The sequence below is a fragment of the Cantharellus anzutake genome, assembly GCF_015039405.1.
Source record: "Cantharellus anzutake strain C23 chromosome Unknown EI90scaffold_81, whole genome shotgun sequence".
Lineage (NCBI taxonomy): Eukaryota > Fungi > Basidiomycota > Agaricomycetes > Cantharellales > Hydnaceae > Cantharellus > Cantharellus anzutake.
In genome coordinates this window covers 74,820-94,478 of record NW_024067031.1, presented here as the reverse complement: position 1 = coordinate 94,478, position 19,659 = coordinate 74,820, and the positions used below count along the sequence as shown (strand labels likewise).

The 19,659-nt window shown below is 48.7% G+C and overlaps 5 protein-coding genes across 5 annotated transcripts; all 5 read left to right on the top strand.

Moving 5' to 3' along the window:
- Positions 1–15: 15 nt before the first annotated feature.
- On the top strand, positions 16–839 carry EI90DRAFT_3079906 (uncharacterized protein; the record flags this gene model as incomplete). Its single annotated transcript, XM_039061856.1, has 3 exons — positions 16–254; positions 303–488; positions 517–839. Coding segments are annotated over 3 exons (582 nt in total), but the record flags the coding sequence as incomplete, so codon positions are not given.
- Positions 840–846: 7 nt separating this feature from the next.
- Positions 847–4,663, top strand: EI90DRAFT_2588826 (uncharacterized protein). The gene is made up of 6 exons (XM_039053277.1): positions 847–1,342; positions 1,406–1,551; positions 1,600–1,750; positions 1,805–3,070; positions 3,131–3,397; positions 3,445–4,663. Exons 1-6 carry the CDS (start codon positions 1,172–1,174, stop codon positions 4,528–4,530), a joined length of 3,087 nt encoding a protein of 1,028 aa, XP_038910471.1. The 5' UTR covers positions 847–1,171; the 3' UTR covers positions 4,531–4,663.
- Positions 4,664–7,477: 2,814 nt separating this feature from the next.
- On the top strand, positions 7,478–9,066 carry EI90DRAFT_3079874 (glutathione S-transferase). The gene is given in 12 exon segments (XM_039061855.1): positions 7,478–7,638; positions 7,653–7,674; positions 7,720–7,830; positions 7,863–7,865; positions 7,902–7,949; positions 8,025–8,252; positions 8,296–8,298; positions 8,328–8,352; positions 8,415–8,471; positions 8,561–8,690; positions 8,766–8,823; positions 8,878–9,066. 10 exon segments carry the CDS (start codon positions 7,762–7,764, stop codon positions 9,040–9,042), a joined length of 786 nt encoding a protein of 261 aa, XP_038910470.1. The 5' UTR covers positions 7,478–7,638; positions 7,653–7,674; positions 7,720–7,761; the 3' UTR covers positions 9,043–9,066.
- Positions 9,067–14,693: 5,627 nt separating this feature from the next.
- Positions 14,694–14,960, top strand: EI90DRAFT_2845347 (uncharacterized protein; the record flags this gene model as incomplete). Its single annotated transcript, XM_039053713.1, has 1 exon — positions 14,694–14,960. A coding segment is annotated over one exon (267 nt), but the record flags the coding sequence as incomplete, so codon positions are not given.
- Positions 14,961–15,455: 495 nt separating this feature from the next.
- EI90DRAFT_2938968 (uncharacterized protein) lies at positions 15,456–15,745 on the top strand (the record flags this gene model as incomplete). Its single annotated transcript, XM_039055213.1, has 2 exons — positions 15,456–15,502; positions 15,577–15,745. Coding segments are annotated over 2 exons (216 nt in total), but the record flags the coding sequence as incomplete, so codon positions are not given.
- Between the last annotated feature and the right edge of the window lie 3,914 nt (positions 15,746–19,659).

Below are 19,659 nucleotides of genomic sequence, written 5' to 3'. Positions count from 1 at the left end.
CATGCACACCCAGCGGTGACCAGAGCACGATCGAATATGACGCATCAAGGCCACAACCAAGTGGCACAGTGTTGGCCCACAAGCGGCACTGGAACAACCCCACCGAATGGGTCGAGGCCTCATGGGATGCTTGCGGCGCGCAGGTGCAGTGGAGCCTTTCAAGGCGCTGTCCAGAGACCAAAAGGAAAGGGGAATATATTGGGTTTGCGGAAAATGACTTCAACGATAGCTAAAAATGTAGGCCTTTTTATACTGTCCGAATAGCTTTGGCGCATCTACAGCTGACACCCACATCCTAAAAGCTTAAATAAAAGCCGATCGCGCCTCTACGATGAGGGATGGGACGACCGTGATGAGACGCTAGGGATGCCAGCCTGCGCTGAAATCGCGTGGCACAGCGGCGCTATATTAGTTGAGATTATTATTGTATCGATGCGTTGGGAAGTACGTAGTCGAAGTACTTGTGGGGACCAATTTATTCGCCGAGGGTATCACCCCGACTCGTGGTGACCAGAGCACGATCGAATATGACGCGGCACAACAAGTAGAACAAGTATTGGGTCCACAAGCGCCACGAAAACAGCCTCACCGCCAACTTGAATGGGTCGAGGCGCCATGGGATGGTCGCGACACGCGTACAGTGGGGCCCTGGAGCTTTCAGGGCGCAGTCTAGAGAGCGGCGCTTGATCAAAAGGAAAGGGAAGATGGGTTCCAGAAAACGATAGCTGAAAAATGACAAGCTTTGACGTACAGCCAACACCCACTTGCCTGCATCCTAAGAGCTTAATTAAAAGCTAATCGCTCCCCTTGAGGAACGGGATGACCGTCGTGAAACGTCGCGGGACCGCAGCGGCGCTTACCGTGGGTCCTCGGTACGAAGCGATCGCTGCAACTCGTGCCTGATTACGACTTACACATGAGGTCCTATAAGTCAACAAGCAGGGGTCATACTAATTCTCTCGCCGCCATAACCAGTCTGGGTCATGCCAACGCGCATGCTAGAATTCGCCGTTGACATCGGATTAGACTGAATGCTAGGCAGAATCCAGCCTCTACTAAAGTAAATGCATATATCATATCCTTCCATAATCAGGCGGGGGCCCCGTGGCTCTGAGTATCAGGGGCCCACACGTGTATTGCGCACTCTCCGTTCACTTGTCCGCTATCGACCATGTCATTGCAGCAAAAGGCTGAGGTCCTCCGGCAAAAGATTGATGATCTCCTCGTAGCGGGTGGTGCTATAGCCGTCCCAATCCTCCGGGTTGTCAATAATACGGCTGATTGGTGTCCCCCGCTAAAAATGGCGACTGGCGGTGCACTCTCCATCCTCGACGAGGTTCAGGTTAGCAATGGTTTGTGACCGGCCTTGAATGAAAGCTCACACTAGTTTGCGCCACGTACTTAGAAGTTCAAGGACGACAAGAAGGAATGGGCTGGTTTTGGTCAACATGTAGTCGACACTGTGACTGAGGTGATTTTAGCCATAAAATCCTATGATCCATCAGCGGAAGAGGCAAAGCCGTGGGTGGAGAGTATCACGAAGCTTGATGAGTAAGTTGTATTTATTTTCCCGACACCGTTGCTTACATCAAGTCCTAGCGCGCTACAGAAGATCAAGTCCGACATCGATCGAAGACTGAAAAAATTGGAGAAACGACCGGCTTTCATGAATGCATTGTCTTACTTGAGAGACCCAGGAAAGATCGATGACCTAAAGAAAGAGTTTGACAAAGCATTGACATCGTTTCAGGTAGGTTTTCTCATAGTATCGTTCCATAATCATTCTGATTTTCGGCCGATGCAGCTTAGGGCGAACCTAATAGGCAGCGCCAAATTAGCGGCCATAGAACGTCGTCTACAGGATGACAAAATCTTGGATAGTCTCCGATTCCCTCATATCGCCCACGATGATTCCACTCAGGCATGCCTAGAAGGCACTAGGGTGGATCTCACCGAGCGTATTATGACATGGTGCCGCAACACTGGGGAGAGTGAGAACCGGTTAATGCTGCTGACAGCTGTGGCCGGTGCCGGTAAGACTTCGATTACGCTCACGATAGCAGAACGGTGTGCGAGTGAAGAGGACGTTACCCTGTTACTGCACTTCTTCTTCAAAGCTGGCGAACGGTCACGGCCCGATTCTCTATTCAGCGGCATAGCTCGGGCTTTAGCAGACCATGACCCGGTTTACCGCACTTTCATTATCTCTGCTCTGCGAAAAGACCCTTCCCTCTCAACGGCCCTACTCGCGAAGCAATTCGAGAATTTGGTGGCTTCGCCTCTCCAACATAAACCTCCATCTCCCGACCGTCCTATGGTGGTCATCATTGATGCGTTAGATGAATGCGATAAAGAAGCGTTTGAGCCTCTTGCCGAAATTCTTAGGGAAGGGGTGTCCAGGCTACCATCTTCCATTAAATTCTTCATCACATCGAGACAGTTTGATCTCGTGAATCGCTACCTCTCCCCTAATTGCCCAATCCATCGTCTCACTATTGATCTTTCGGATGGGGCAAATTTGAGGGACTGTACTACATACATACATTCCCAGCTGCAAGTGCTGAAGAAAGTACATCCGGATGTACGCCATAATCTTCAGGACGAGGATAAGAAAGTACAGGAGATCTCAGAACAAGCAAATGGTTTGTTTGTTTGGATCAGCACCATCTTTCGCTACATGAGGATGGCCAACAAGAATCCTATGAAGACGTTAGAGGGCCTGCTCGACACTGGTGCCAAACGATCAAAGGTCCCTGCTGAGGGAATGATGGATCGCTTGTATACAAGCATTCTGAAGAAGTGCGATTGGGAGGATGAAGAGTTTGCATATGACTACCCAATCGTGATGGGAGCAATCTTCGTTGCGCAGCAACCTCTATCTGTCGCAGCTTGGGACGCCATTTTGTCACCTTTCCTCAAATCTTCTGTTCAATATGTGTTGGCAGAACTCGCACCTCTCCTCTCAGTGGTTGGGGATCATCATGTTCCAGTTCGAATCTTACACCAATCCTTCCGTGTCTTCATCATCGATCGGATTGATCCCCGATCAATCAACCCCAGCTGCGGTCCAGTAGGTGTGCAGACAGAGAATGCCAAGGTTGCCCTGCGATGTACCGAGATTCTCATCCAGGATCTTTCCTCTGTAGAGGGCTTAGGACTGATTGAAAATCTGTCCAAAAAAGACGAAATGCCGCGCATTCCTCGAGAGGAGTTATCCGAGCACTTTCATTATGCATGTCGCCATATTGTCCATCACCTCAGTGGAGTCCAGGAACCGGAGGAGGGGCTTGCTGTGTCAGTTGCTGTATTTCTCACTCAAGAAGCAACTCGCTGGGTGGAAGTCTGTGTGAGAATGGAGGGCTACATTAGTATCTCGTCACTACCCAAGTGGGCTAAGGCATGTGTTATCAATTGTATTAATGAAACTACCTCATGATATTCTAGTCAGCTGTTGAGCACCGGTCCAAGGATGCTATTCGTGCATTGGCCAATGAGCTTATCCAGCTTGTGGAGAATTTGTTTTTTTTTTCAAGATTCCATGAGGCTTATGAGGCAGCGAATGATTCCGTTGTGTTCTGCCGTGACCTTGTTTCTCTGGACCCAGGGACCTACACCTCGGATTTGACCGAGTCACTCAACAATCTATATTGCACTCTTTCGAATCTTGGACGGCACTCGGAGGCGCTCCCATTTATTGAAGAAAGCGTCAGGCTCTGCCGCCAGCTAGTTACTGTTCACCCAGGATCATATACCCCGGATTTGGCCGGGTCACTCAACAACCTATGCAATGCTCTTTCCAAGCTGGGACGGCACTCAGAGGCGCTCCCATTCATCGAAGAAAGCGTCAATCTCCGACGCCAGCTAGTTGTTGTTCACCCAGGATCATACACCCCAGGTTTGGCCACGTCACTCACCAATCTATATGCAACTCTTTCCAATCTCGGACGGCACTCGGAGGCACTCCCATTCATTGAAGAAAGCGCCAAACTGTACCGGAAACTAGTTGCTGTTCATCCAGGATCATACACCCCGAATTTGGCTATGTCACTCAATAATCTACGTATTGCTCTTTCCAATCTTGGACGGCACTCAGAGGCACTCCCATTCATCGAAGAGAGCGTCAAACTCTACCGCCAGCTAGTTGTTGTCCACCCAGGATCATACACCCCGCATTTGGCCAAGTCACTCGGCAGCCTATGCAATGCTCTTTCCAATCTGGGACGGCACTCGGAGGCGCTCCCATTTATTGAAGAAAGCGTCAAACTCTACCGCCAGCTAGTTGCTATCCACCCAGGATCATACACCTCAGATTTGGCCACGTCACTCAACAATCTATGTATAACTCTTTCCCGTCTCGGACAGCACTCGGAGGCACTCATATCCATTGAAGAATGTGTCCAAATCCGGCGCCAGCTAGTTGCTGTCAACCCAGGAGCACATGCCCCAGAATTGGCCGAGTCACTCAACGATCTACGTACCGCACTCTCCGATCTCGGGCGTCATTCCGATGCACTAATGGTCCGCGATTGAGTGGCCTAGGTTCTCTGGTCTTCCCTATTCCGCTTACCATTGCCATTTCCCGTGGGCCACCACCCACACCACAATGCACATGCTGCATGTGTGAAAGGGGGAACACTGACGACTCTATCCCAGTTTATTTGTTAGAGACTATTGACAATACTTCCACAGGGTTTGCTAGCTACTACGCCCATAACAGATCAGGGTTGTATCTTACAATTTTTTTATATCGGGTGTTCATTTATTCGTCTAAACCATTTTGCCTGCCATTGATTGTTCATCGCCGAAGTACTGGTCCATATTTCTGCATACCATCATAGGTGATGACACCGAGGTTCCGATGGGCGATGAATGTCGGTGCAATACGAAGCCGACTAGTTGACATTGTCTGGTGTATCGTGCTAGGGTTGTTCAAGTTGGGAACTTGAACTGTGTTTGGGGATATCGACCTCCAATACGTAAGGGACAACAAACTTTGATTCGATGTTATTATCTCCATCCGAATACAAGAGGGGCAATTCGACGGGGGAAGTCCGAGGTTGTGTAATGTCAATTGAGTTGTGGTGACGTCAAGGTATGTCAGGCAACCCAACCTCGGATGTCCGCCTCGACTCGGCGAACTCGGCATTTCTCTGACAACCTGACACCGTACTGCTTACTACCCTGAATTCCTTGGAGCACGCTACGCAGGATCATGTTATTTAGGAACATGAGGGTCGAGCCTTCACTGATTCCTTGGCACCCCGGACGCCACCGTGACTAATCGATAAGGCCTCTAGCTTCCTTTTTTTTAACACCGACTTGATAGTGCATTTGGAGGCGTATTCATTTCCAACCTGCCCATATCGCTGTGCGCCCCTGGCTTCGTTTTCCAGTCTTCGGGCAGCTGTTGCAACCGTCATCCCCTCCCTCCCGTCATCTTCCACCAGTAGTGCCATCAGCCGTCCCTTCTAGCATACGAAAGGAGCTCTCGCTTGGACTCTATCGACCGTTGAATAACTACCGACCTTAAAGCGCTTCAGAAATTATGCAAGACATTGTTGTTAGGGAGTACGTACGATTGCGACGCTGATGAAGATCGTGGATTCATTGCGGATGAGTAGTTATATCGGGGAGTCGTGAATAGGAACTTGGTCGACTGCACTAACGGCATTTGCGGTGGCGGAGGATAAGGTGGGATCATACTTGGTGAGTCCCGTATGATCTGTCCCCTCTCCGGTTTCAATGGGATTGTGGGTGCTAATCTTCCTGGCATTCTAGTTTCTGAAGACATCTGGTGATGCTCTTACCCACCACGCTTCATTTGAGGTTTCTTGATGGTTGTGTCACTGGCACTACCTCACTTTCTAACTTGGATGACTTGAACGCCCGCGCTCGGCTTTGGCACACTCAGTACACATCCCCAACATGGCACCCTTCGACCTGACCGATTCGAACCATTTCCCTCACCACCACGAACGAACTTCATGACGTGGCCTGGGTCTTTGGGGTTTGCCACCCTACAAACAGCCTGGAAAAAATCTCTGCCAATATAAATCCACTAGCGGCACATATGATACAACCCTTCCCTTCTTTCGGAGACTCGCCCATTTTGTCCCAACAGCTCATCATCCTACTCCTCCATACACTCTTAGGAGAGTCCATCTCTTTCCGCTGGTCCAATCCTTCCGTCAAGGCGATCATTGATGAACAAATCGTCTTTCCGCCCTCATCTTCATTGTCGTCCGATTTCCCTTCGATCGTTACTGTTTTCTTCTGTACCACCGTCCACGGTTCGTTGCAATTAGTTAGGACCTTCATTTAGGCAGGTTACCAGCCTCTACAGTATATAACTCTACGTACGTGATGCTCTTTTCACTCTCGGATATCATTCCGAGGCACGAATGGTCCAACGTCTGAGCGACCCAAAGGCACAGCGATCCTCTCATTTCCCAGTTTGCTGCTTGAATTACCTTGCTTGCAAGGTCTCTTGCATGTCCACAATTCGTGGGAATTCTGCAAATATATTGGTGGGAATTCTGAAAATGTATTGACCGCTTCTCTGCACGTGTCCTTTCTTACAACTCTCGCGATAAGATCTTTCTGGCTCATTTTTCCCACTACTTCGTAGCGGGTTCTGCACATTTAGGCCCCACAAGTGCTGTTCACAGGATCCTTTGTAACCCAGGGTCCTCTTTTCCCAATATGACAATCACTTCCGCTGTAGTACCACTGCGATAAGACAAATCACTTGACCCCTCGTATAACTATGTTAGCTCAGACTTCAGACACCCAGTCGGCTCTCTGTGAGTACGAATTTGACTAACACTACACATTCCTCATTCCAATCTCAGTTTGAAACGCGACTCTTCCTGCACACTGTGGCTTCCTCTAACTCCATTTGCATCACTTCCGATTCAACCTCTAAACCGTGGTCATACTCATTTTTGAGTGTGCCTTGGACCTCGATCCATCCACCATCACTAATTACACATACCTCCGTGATTCATATCAACGGCGCAATGCACTGCATTCTTTTAATCGGATAAAGCTAGTGGAATAGAGAGCGTTGGGAAAGCTAACTGGTGTTGGGTAATAACTAATGTAGTGTGCTCATGGCAAACAAAAAGAGGGGAAAGAACACCCATGACAGCTTAATAAAAGTTGCGCGATGGTAGAAAGAACCTCAGCATAATGGTGCAAAAAGACCCTACCAGTTTGATGGAAAGGTCAACGATTCGGCAGAAACTGTTCCGCTGTGGCGGTTAACCTCACATGCAGAAGCCTTATCACAAGCAAGGTCAGGGCTGCACGGCAGCCATTTCTAGTTAGATATTCAGTTCGAGAATACTATGTATCTGTAATACGCTCAGTCATTCTCCCAAACAAATATTATGAATCCTTATTCATCTCTTTATGCCTTACGAATCCACCGCTGCGTCAATTCAGATTTTCTCATAACCAGCAGGGTGTGGCGGCGACGTGTGCATGATTTCCGGAATGAGTTCCAGCTCGGCTCACCCCTCAAGTTGATCTTACCAGCAATGATGAAACCCGGCAGCCTAAGGGACCCATTCTTGTCATGCACGACACCTCCACATGGTGGTGGATAAATGACATTTCTGCTATATAAATGACTTCCCAAAGCCGTTCATTGCTCCTCCATTCGACCAGCCCCTTGGAATCTCTCAAAGCTCTTTCACCCTGCACTGCACTTCGAGACTCCGAATCGCATTCACTGGGCTCTTGTCTACTCGCTCGATCATGTTGACGCCTACTTTGACCCTTTACACTGCTCCGACCCCGAATGGCCACAAAGTCTCCATAGCTCTTGGTGCGTACGGGCTAACCTGTGTGGCGATTGCGAGCGCTAATTATTCGGGTTTCTCCTATATCTCACAGACGCTCTCAAAGAATTGTACCCCGATAGCGGACTAAGCTACGATTTCAAAGTATGCACCACAAGTTCGCGTTCTAATCATGCGTACTCAATGTATCCTCCGACTTCTCATACCCTCGCCGTTTAGAAACTTGACTTCAGCAAACTGGAACAGAAAGAACCATGGTACCTTCAAATAAACCCGAATGGTCGAATTCCGGCAGTAACCCACCACCGCCCAGACGGATCGCACTTTAACGTTTTCGAAACAGCCGCCATACTTCTTTATCTCGTTCAGCGATGGGATCCAGAGAGAAAGATCAGTTTTGAGATTGGATCAGATGAGGAATCTGAAGCTCTTCAGTGGATATTCTTTGCTGTGAGTTTATTTTTTCGGATGTGGTGTTAACGCGCTATAGTCTGACGCAACTTCTTGGGTTTGTTTATATAGCATGGTGGTGTTGGTCCGATGCAAGGTTCGTCAAGTCTGGAGATCGTCGAGATTTCGTTATAATTAAATCCCCTGGTTCGATAACAGGCCAAGCGAATCACTTCTACCGCTACGCACCTGAAAAAATCCCCTATGGTATAAACCGTATGTGCGCCTTCCTCTCTCTTTCACCTTCGTGAAAGTGAACAAGCTACCATTCCCGTCATCTCTTTTCTGGGAATGAATCCACCTAGGTTACATAACCGAAACGAAACGCCTTTATAGCGTCCTCGAGGCCAGGTTGACCCAAGGTGAAGGTCGAGACTATCTAGTTGGATCTGGGAAGGGGAAGTATTCTATTGCTGATATCAACGTTTGGCCCTGGTACGTCCAACTCTGCTTGTCATCGTCATCCTCAAGGAGTCAATCGCGTTAACTAATTGTTGAACATTGGAATAGGATCAAAGCCTGGGCATGGTCGGGCGTCGATAGCCTCGATGATTTCCCTAACCTCGCCGTACGTCTCACGTCTCGTTCTTCATTCCTTCACGACTAACGAGTCCATCGACAGAAATGGCTCGATAGAATTGCCAACAGTCCAGGTGTTCAGGCGGGTCTTAACGTGCCTGAGAAACGTCCCGCTGTGAGTGAATTGACCAAGGAACAACAGGAGGAACAAGCTAGGAAGGCTTCGGAGTGGATCTTGAAGGGAAATGGTGTTAATCAGACCAAGTGAGTAGACCCCGGAGAGTGATGGCTTGTACTGCTGGTGCGGTCCTCATACCAATATACGACCTCACCGTCCACAGGAAGAACGACACAATCCCAACTCTGTAGTTGTATAATTCAATGTGTAAAAACCTTCACTCGACAGTCAGTTTCATGAATGGGTAGAGAGATCGCCCCCGAGAATAGTTTGCGCAATCCTTGCTCGACTGGCAGTTAGAGCCGCATCCGGTGTCTCAACAATAACAGTAAAAGATTGGGAGCATAGATAAACATGTCGGTGGAGCCGAGAGCCTAGATCTCTGAAGTACGGTGAACATGTATTCACTGCTTTCTCCGATACCGAATGGGAGAGGGGTCAGGCTCAATCCTGGCTTCGAGGGCGTTAACGTCAGACCCGAGAAACCAATTTTAAGCATTGAGAACAAATGAAGCGAGAGAGAGAGGTTCACTCAGGTTCGGTCGGTATAAAACTGAAGAAACAACTGTTGTTGTACATCAAACCTGGGCGTCTGCTTGGTCCGAAAGAGAAAACAGTCTTGACTCTTGTGTAACAGACGTGGATGGGCAGGATGAGAATGTGTGCCATCGCGATGGCAGTTTGTGGTGCAGCAAGAGAGATAAACGCAGTGAACCAGGCAGGAAGCGGAGCCAAGAGCTCGAGGGTGTGATTGGACAATACGGTTCAAGCCGTGTATAGATCGAGTGGGACCGTAGGTCAACAGTAGTGACATACCCTAAGCAGCGCTGGCCGGTGCCAAAGTGGATTCTGTCGTATAGTAATTCCCCAAAGGAAGCCATTCCCTGCTTATGACTCTTCCTCCAGAACAGGACTGAGTGACAATATTAATACCCAATAGGAACAGTATACGATCAAGAGAAGAGAAGGAATAATAAAAGTGAGTTGCATGGCGTTATATTTGCAGGGTTTGGCCAAAAACTCACATGTGGACGCCTGTCTAGGCTACCTGAAACCTCCGAGTTCTCAGTTATCAACTGGAACCTCCACTGGAACTCTAAGTACAAGAGAAAGAGATACATAGACAGACACTAGATCTGGCGCTACAGTGGCTCGCAACCATCATTTCTTATCGCACTCTCAGACCTGCATTCTCCTGGCATTGTTGACACTGCGTATGGCCGGGTTCGGTCAAATAACTGACATGCGTCTGGGCGTCAATTAGAACGCTCGCTGAGAGAAGGACGGATGCTATGTCTGGCACTAGCTTGCCCGCATTGCACTCCCTCGAATCTGCGCTCGCCTTGGTATTTGCTGCAGTGCTTATGTGTTGGCATTACATATTTGCAGCATTTGGCCAAAAACTCACATGTGGACGCCTATCTTAGCTGCCTGAAACCCCCGATAACTCAGTTATCAACTGGAACCTCCACTGGAACTCTATGTGGTAAAGAAAGAGAACATAGACAGACGCTGGATTGGCAGCACCGTTTCTCGCTGGCATCACTTTCCACTGTGTTTTCTTAAACCCTCACACTAGTGTACATACGCAATCAGTGAAACACTCACTTGTGGGCGTCTTTGTTGGTACCTAGAACTAGTCAGATCTTGAGGAGCAGGCGATCCGAGAAATAATGAAGTGATACTGATTTGAGCAGCGATCTTTATATGTCTGATGATCCGGGGTTTAGGCAAGTCTATCATGGTTGTTATCATTCTCTAACACATCATTGACCCAAGGTTACGAATGGTCTGAAGTTATTAGGAAGGGTGTCGAAGTGACAAAAAGTTCACATGTGGACGTCTCATTCAGAGCTATGCAAAACAAAAAATTTCAAGTCACAATCTTAATACTCCACAGGAACAGTATACGAACAAGAGAAGAGGAGAAAGTGAGTTGCATATCATCATATTTGCACCGTTTGGCCAAAAACCCACATGTGGACGCCTGTCTAGGCTACCTGAAACCTCCGAATACTTTGTTATCAACTGGAACCTCCACTGGAACTCTATGTGTAAGAGAAAGGGATGTCTAAGTAAGCACCACTATTGGCTCGCTAGCATTGCTTTTCATTGCGTTTTCTTGAACCCTCACTCCTAGCATCATTAGTGCGGAATCGGTGAAACATACACATGTGGACGTCTCTTTTGGAACTTAAAACTAGTCAGATTTCGAGGAACCGGCGAGTTGCTCCAAGGGTACTCCAGAACAAGGGAAGGAAAGCAAAGGTATGGCGATCCAAGTTCTACTGATTAGTTTGAAGCAGCGATCTTACGTCTGAGGATCTGGCCTGAATTTTGGGTTTAGGGAAGTCTATCATAGTTATTCTCTAGTACATCACTGACCCGAGGTTACAGATAGTCCGGAGCTACTAGGAAGGACGCCGAAGCGACAAAAAACCCACATGTGGACGTCTCATTCAGAGCCACGCAATACAAGAAATTCCGAGCGACAATCTTAACACTCGATAGGAACAGTATGAATGCAAGAGAAGAGAAGGAATTAATGAAAGTGAGTGGCAAGGTCACCGACGGTCTATGTGTTCATCTTATTAAGGGGCAGGCTGCAAGCCTATCACAGCTGCAGTTTTATAGATCTAGCCAGGCCAGCGAGCACAAAATGAGACCGGATTCGAGGTAAGTTGCTAAGTTCTTGATCTCCTGGGAGGATGTCCACCTTGTCGTGGTCCAGGAGCTGCCTGATGAAGACTTGAGGACTGTGACTTGTCATGGTTCAGCAGTTGAGGGCTCCAAGAGGCATCCATTGCTCGATCTAGTGTGGTAGTTGCTTAATCTAGGGCGATAGTTGCTTGTTGTTTCCGGCGCAGAGACTTCTTAAGAGTCCCCACTTGTCGCAGTTCAGTCAAACCCGACAGTGGCTCTGGGGTCAAAGCTCCGAGGGGAGGGGCAGGGGGATGTTTGTGTATCGCGTTTACAGCAAAGACCTCTTTAGAGTCCCCACTTGTTGCGGTTCAGTCGATCCTGACAGTGGCTCTGGGGTCGAAGCTTCATGGGGATACGATCTCTTTAGAGTCCCCACTTGTTGCGGTTCAGTTGAACCCAACAGTGGCTCTGGGATCCGAAACTCCAGCGCGACTTAGGGGGAAGACTTCTTAAAGAGTCCCCACTTGGCGTGGTTCAGCTGAACCCGGCAGTGGCTCTGGGGTCGAAGCTCTAAGAGGGGGGGTGGGGGTGGGGGTATATCGCGTCCACAGCAAAAGCCTCTTAAGAGTCCCCACTTGTTGCGGTTCAGTCGATCCCGACAGTGGCTCTGGGGTCGAAGCTTCACGGGGATACGATCTCTTTAGAGTCCCCACTTGTTGCGATTCATTGGAATAATCCGACAGTGGCTCTGGGATCCGAAACTCCAACGCGACTTAGGGCGAAAGACTTCTTAAAGAGTCCCCACTTGTTGCGGTTCAGTTGAACCCGGCAGTGGCTCTGGGGTCGGAGCTTTAAGAGAGGGGGGGGGAGGGGATGTATCGCGTCCACAGCAAAAGCCCTCTAAGAGTCTCCACATGTTGCGGTTCAGTCGATCCCGACAGTGGCTCTGGGGCCAAAGCTTCACGGGGGTACGATCTCTTTAGAGTCCCCACTTGTTGCGATTCATTGGAATAATCCGACAGTGGCTCTGGGATCCGAAACTCCAACGCGCCTTAGGGTGAAAGACTTCTTAAAGAGTCTCCACTTGCTGCGGTTCAGTTGAACCCGGCAGTGGCTCTGGGGTCAAAGCTCTAAGAGGGGGAGAAGGGGGAGAGGGGGTTAGTTGCTTGCTTGATCTATGGTGGTCGTTTGTTGGTGACGTTCCCCTGGGAGGATGTCCACCTTGTCGTGGTCCAGGGGCTACCTGATGAAGACTTCAGAGCTGTGACTTGTCATAGTTCAAGAGTCGAGGGCTCCAAGAGGCATCCAATCCTTAGTCTTAGTGATGGTTATTTATGGAGATGGTAGCGACGGGACAGAGTTTTCTTCTATGTTGCCAGGACTCAAGGAGCAAAAAAGCTTGGATGCGGCGTACATTCGCTAGATAGAACTATTGGGGCTGTTTCACAAAATCCATCCTGATACCAATTGCCATTGACACGGGCGCTCATGTTCGTTGATTCCAGATTTAGATAATTCGATCTGGTGTGACTAGCTTAGTATATGTATCGTTCCAATTTTATACACATGCCACCCCGAAGGAGTTCCCTGTCAAGAGCAAGCATTCTGCCAACGAGAGTACAGCGAGACAAAGCTAGCCAATGCCGTTTAGAGTACCAAAGTACAATCTCCTCTTGGCGTCTTAGCGATATTTGAGTCAATCGGTAGAAGCCAGGCTAGCCGCAGGCGTTGTTAAACGATCATCGACAGATCGATCGATTCGAAAGGCCATATGCTAACCAGCTGCATGCGTATTCAATGGAACCAGCTAATTAAGGGGTGGTAAAAAGGTCTGGGCTTGTAGCTAGAATAAGCTGGGTTATACGTAAGAGGCACTCTCAAACACGGAGACGCCACATCAAGGAAGGGAGTCCCACTTCCTAAATCCTACGAACAAAAGGTAAAGAAATTCTCCGTCTTTTCCAGGTGCATTAGTGCAAGGAAGCGTACTGAGGACATGTAACCAGAGCAGAAGGGGACGGAGTCGGCTGGTAACGTCCACGGGTGGTAGGTGTACATTCGGCCGATTGGTATAATGTTCATTCCTTCTTAGGCCCCGGTCCAGCATGATACAGTACTAGTTATCCGAACCCTGGAAGTCAGGTCGCAGGAGACACCGGCAGCATTCGCAATTTCTCTGCTGTTGCATGCATTTCAGCACCAAGCGGCGTCGTTGTGACAAAAAAGCCACATGGTAAGCAAAAGGATTGAGGCCATCTACACATGCAGCTGGAGGATATACTAGTAAGTAAGCGAGGTACTCTCTAGACTGGAGTTTAGGATATTAGTGATGTCGAACGACTTGTAGCCGTGGGAATAAATTAAATAAATTCGTGTCACATAACCTCTTCTCACTGGCTGCTCTAAGTATAGTGAAAGCTTCCCGAGCACGCAGACATCATGCAGGAAAGTTGAGAGACGAGCATATTTACGTAATTTTTGAGACCCACTTCAATCTTAGGCTAGTAGCGAAACATGCGCAAGGAACAAGTTCAGGACTAGCTAGTAGCTAGGCGGTTCAAGTTCTAAACCTAATCCACCTGCCGGCCCCAGACCAATCCCAGCACCACCATCGTTCACCAATCTCATGATCGCCGACCTCGCCACACCAACACCCTTTTTCTCACTGTAGTGCTCTCTGAGTCCTTCGCTTTGGAGCTGGAGAGTCGGAGCGAACGTGTGATGTGTGGGTCTCATCACCCGCCGTCGTTCTATGATCTTGTTGGAATCGGCTGTGAATCTCGCGTGCATGACAGAATTTATAGAGGCTGGTTACTGGCTATGGCAGAGAAGAAGTAAGCGTGTCACATATTGTGTGCTATATACGTACATTATGCAGTTTACATTAGCTTTAGATCGATCACTCCGCATTTGCACATCGTCAGTGATACATCTTGATTCCCCATGCATTTTGTAGCGTTTGAAGTGTATGGGAGTTGCACGTCCCTGAGCATTTCATTGCGGAGAAGTCACTTTGCCTTCCCTTCAAAGATGTTTCGTATAGAGGTCCCGATGGACTGAGCACTTGACCAAACCTAGGAGAGGCCGAAGAGTTCTCCGCTCCTCACTCAGATAGTGTCATCTTGCTCGAATCTTTCCTCGTCTCGCACGGCATAGACACCACAGGCGACGCGCTCCAACGAACAACCGCAAATGATTGGATCTCACTCAAGACCACCATTGAAATCGCAGAGAAACCTCTTGACACAACCTATTCAATATATGCGAACCACAAGATTGGACTCACTGCGATTTGTACAATGTCATACAGTCTTCCTGCCCACCTTCACGACCACATTGACGTCGTTCAGCCTACGAACTACTTCCCTTCTGGTCGACCTCTCTTGTCGTCTTTGATAGTTGATAATGGCTCCTTCAACCAGCAAAGCGCTCCTTCCCCAGCACCATCACCACAGCCAAACATATCGCTCCCACCGGGTAGGTATCATCACATCTTCATTGTCTCGCTCTCGGAATCCCCATCAGAGAACTGCATAAACTAAAACATCATTTAGATACTTTGAGCAATATGCGAACCTTGCTGACCTTAAACAGTTTTATTCCACTTTCTATCCTCCAGCACTGACGTTGCGGCTCAGTGAGTTTCTTTCTGTGTCTGGCTCCATTCGTCCTCGATGGATTGCTTGATCTGATGAGTTCTCATTCATCCTCTGTGCAGGGGCTATCGGTATCTTGTCGTGTACCAAGGGAAAGTCATACGTGTTCTCGGGTACAAACGCTTCGACATGCAATAGTGAGTCCCATTTCGTTTTCCATTCTCTCCTTGCAGGCCTCAGCAGCGAGGTATACTTGCGTTTTAGATCAATGATGCTTCACTCTCCAATGGTTGTAGACTTCTCGGGCTTCTGTATGTTTGTTTGTTTGTTTGCTCTCTTCCTCAGGCACCCGCTCACCGAAGCGCTACGGTCTATATATGGGCAGTAACCCATGGATTTACTCTCTCAAACCGGGCGTCCAGAACGACATCACTACGGGCAGCAACCCAGGTTGTGGAACGACAGGGTTCAATGGAACGAGAGGTTGGGACCCTGCCACTGGATTTGAAACGCCTGATTTGCCGAGACTTCTTACTAAGGCACTTAAGCTTTAATCATTGGGTGTTTGTACTTCTGTCTGCTTCTCGCTCGACGCTGGCCAATCGTTGTTGTTATTGTGGCGAGCACACGGATAAAATATTGATTTGATTTTGAACGTTGCAGCGTTCCTATCGGGAGGAGCGGTGACCGAAGGTCGACTTGGGCTATTGTCAGCATGCCCTTCCCTTTCTGGTATTATCGATACCTGGCTGTGTTGATTCATTTTTTTCTCAGTTCTCAAAGTTGGGTCATGGGTTATGCTTGAGGTTGAGTCCTGCCCTGTTTTGCTGGACTGATGTGGCATTTTATTCCGTAATAGTGCGCCGCAGCGACCAATTATAGTACCAATACCGAAAAGTGAGTTTTAGTTATTCAATGCTGCACGGGATGTAAGCTCTGCGCCAAGAAGAATATGTCAAATAGGAACATGAGGGTCGAGCCTTGACTGACTCCCTGGCACCCCGACGCCACCGTGACTGATTGATAGGCCTGGCCTAAATTCCGTTCAACTACCTACACTATCTCCGAGGATAATGCAACGAAGAGAATTTCACAGTGATACACTATGAAACTGGCTGGACGCATTCTTCCCATGACTAGTCATCCCCGATTTCGTGATTGATGCCTTGCCTTGCCTTTGTCCACTCTCCCCTCTCTCTATAACCCCTAGCTCGCTGTCATCGTCCCACCATGGCTAATCTTCAAGCCCACTTGAACTCCAAACGGGAAACTCACAAACTCAGCCATCCACTCTCCATCGTCATCCCCTTCCACCAGTACTTCCCTTTCCCTCCGCCCCATGCGGCCATTCAGACCCCATCGATTGTCAGACAGCTGCGGACCCCAAAACTCACGATATTGTTGTTATGATCCGGGGAGAGCGGGAAGAGGACGTTGCGAAGCAGATGAAGATCCCAAGGCAGGTTTAGCGAGGATGAGTTGTTGGGCGCTGATCTCTTTGCGCCTCCTCGGCATTCTGTATATGACAATGCTAGGATACTCGTCACGCTCGACGCTGCCCTCTCTCATCGCTGGGGCGTCTCCGATCTCTTTATGGCCATGTCGCTTTCCCACTCGACTCCGACAAACTCGAACCCCTGGACTCGGCTCAACGGACTCGGCACACATCCCTGACGTACACCCTTCGAACTGCACCACTGCTGATGATTTGAACTTACTCTCACTTGCCGGCCAATGAACTCTATAACGCAGCCTGGGTTTCTTGGATTTACTACCCTGCAGAGCGAACGTGGAAAAATATCTCGAACGCAAACCCACTCATCAGCCGCACACCCAATCTATCCAATTTCCCCCCAACCGTTTATCTTCCCACCCTTTTCCCTGGTCCAATCCTTCCATCTAAGCGACCGTCGATGAACGAATTGTCTCCCTACAACCTCCATTATTCGTAGGCAGGACTCTAGCCTCTGTGACTACGTAATACATTCTTTGTCGGGTTCGCCCTCGTTGTCATCTTCATCCGAACCATCGTCCACGCATCATTCCAGTTCGTTAGGTTTTTCGTCTTTGTCATCGGCGGGTCCTACTTCCAACGGAGTACGTGGTGGTGGAGTACTGATAGCAAGTACGGCACACTGTTCTTACACGACGGGGGATGAGGGACTCGAGTGAAGCAGCTGGGGACATCTAGGGAGTGGTAGGGAGTATGGTAGTGACAGGGAAAGGTTGCAATTCGACGCTACGCAGTTCCCGGCATTATATCGTTTAGCCCCAAGCAGTAACAGGCACTGCAAACGTGATATTCATGGAGAGATGTCGTTGGAATATCGATCACTGTTCCCATTCTCGAATCGGAGTAGTAAGTGTCTGCACAGCCGACTCTGGCGATTTGGGCCATCCATAATGCACATGTTGCATGCTTTGAAAGGCGATATTCAGCTCGAGAACACTACTAACAATATTTATACAGAGTTTGCTAGCTGCTAAATCCATATTAGATCTTTTGATTTAACGTCGGGTGTTCACTTCTTCATTTGAAACATTTCCCCCCCCCATTGATCGCTCATCACTGAAGTACTGGACCGTATTTCTGCATACCACCGTGAGCGATGACGTCGAGGTTTGGATGAATGATGAATTTTAATCTCGGCGCGATGAAAAAAAGATGATATCGACTGATCGATATTGTCTGGTGCATCGCGCGAATGTAGTAATTAATACTAATGTCTCAAGGGATATCCAACTCTAAAATTAATACGTGAGAGACATAATTTGATGGTATGTATCTCGACAAGCAGACTAAGTACATATGTTCCTGTGGAATCGTTGCCAATGGAGCACGAAGTCCGGTGTCAATTCAGTCGTTAAACTCGGCAACCCGACAAATTGACCTTGGCATGACCAACCTCTCATCTTCTGTCTCAGGGATCTGCTTAAGCGTGGGTTACTGCTTGCTGTTGCAGATGCTAGGAATACCTGCTCTGCCATCAAATTTTCGGTTGTGGGCTAAGAAGGAACACCGGGGTCGAGCCTTGATTCAGTCGCACCGAAACGATCCCCTCAACAACTGTCATTGATTATTCCAGTGATACACTATCGCAACTGGCTGTACGCCGTGTTATTCCCAGTCACCCTCGATTTCGATCGTGCAACGTCGTGCCAAATCAGGGATGACGCCAAGGAACGATCAAAAGGCTCGATCGCATGCTATGGTTACTGATGGTGCATTATTGTTCTCCTGGAGGCGCATTCATTTCCAACCTGCTCGTCTCACTGCGCTTGTGCCAGTCTTCTTTCTGCCCTCCTCTTGACCCCTCACTGACCGTGCATAATCTTGAAATACTGCACTACACCCAAATGGGCAACTGTCGCAACAGCCATCCCCTCCCCCCGTCATCCCTTTCGCCAGTAGCACCATCAACAGTCCCTTCTAGCATACGAAAGGGACTCTCGCTTGGACTCCATCTACCGTCGAATAACCACCAACTTCGATGCGTTTCAGAAATTATGCAAGACATTTCTGTTAGGATCGTTGTGGGAGTACGTACGACTGCGACGCTGATGAAGATAATAGATTCGTTGCGGTTGAGTAGTGTATCGGGGGTCGTGAATAGGAACTTCGTCGACTGCACTAAGGGCATTTGTGGTGGTGGAGGACATTAGATTGAGAAGGTGGGATCATGCTCTATACGATCTGTCCCTTTTCGGTTTCAATGGGACTGTGGGAGCTAACCTTTTTTTCTTGTCCCGGCATCCTGGTTTCTAAAGACATGCCTGGTGATGCTCTTACCCGCCACGCTTCATGATACCCTCTTTTGAGATTTCTTGATGGTTGTGTCACTGCTTCCTTACTTAGACGACTCCGACGACTTGAGCGCCCGGACTCGGCTGTGGCACACTCAGTACACATCTTCGATATGGCACACTTCGACTTGACCTCTGCTGATTCGAATAACGTTTCTCATCACCACGAACGAACTTCATGACGTAGCCTGGGTCTTCTGGTTTTGTCACCCTACAAACAGCCTGCGAATACAAACTCATTATGATATAATCTTTCCCTTCTTTCGAAGACTCACCAACGCCTCATCCTCCCACTCCTCCCTACACCCCCATCTCCTTCCTCTGGTCCGATCCTTCCATCAAGGCGATCGTTGATGAACAAATCGTCCTTCCACCCTTATCGTCATTGTCATCCGGTCCCCCTTCGACACCGTCTTCCTCGGTACCATCATCCATGGTTCATTCAATTATTTGGGACTTTCATCTTCTCCGTTTGGTTGGTAGAGAGGAGCACTACCAACGAGTAGATCGTACCGTGACAGAAGCCGGCTTTGCTCTCATGGATTCAGCGGCTGTATTATCTGGGCATGCAAGGAGGATATGCTGAGGAACTATGTTGCCTAACTTGAATGATGTGTTCAGGGCGAGGGCTAAGACGATGGGGAGAACTGAGGCGAAGTTTAGT

What these genes read in the sequence shown, in the direction of transcription:
- EI90DRAFT_2588826 (XM_039053277.1), top strand. Translation starts at nt 1,172, where the DNA reads ATGTCATTGCAGCAAAAGGCTGAGGTCCTCCGGCAAAAGATTGATGAT. An exon ending in CCATCCTCGACGAGGTTCAG is followed by an intron (nt 1,343 to 1,405) that starts GTTAGCAATGGT and finishes CCACGTACTTAG; the next exon opens with AAGTTCAAGGACGACAAGAA. An exon ending in AGTATCACGAAGCTTGATGA is followed by an intron (nt 1,552 to 1,599) that starts GTAAGTTGTATT and finishes ATCAAGTCCTAG; the next exon opens with CGCGCTACAGAAGATCAAGT.
- EI90DRAFT_3079874 (XM_039061855.1), top strand. Translation starts at nt 7,762, where the DNA reads ATGTTGACGCCTACTTTGACCCTTTACACTGCTCCGACCCCGAATGGC. An exon ending in GACTAAGCTACGATTTCAAA is followed by an intron (nt 7,950 to 8,024) that starts GTATGCACCACA and finishes CTCGCCGTTTAG; the next exon opens with AAACTTGACTTCAGCAAACT. An exon ending in AATCCCCTATGGTATAAACC is followed by an intron (nt 8,472 to 8,560) that starts GTATGTGCGCCT and finishes GAATCCACCTAG; the next exon opens with GTTACATAACCGAAACGAAA.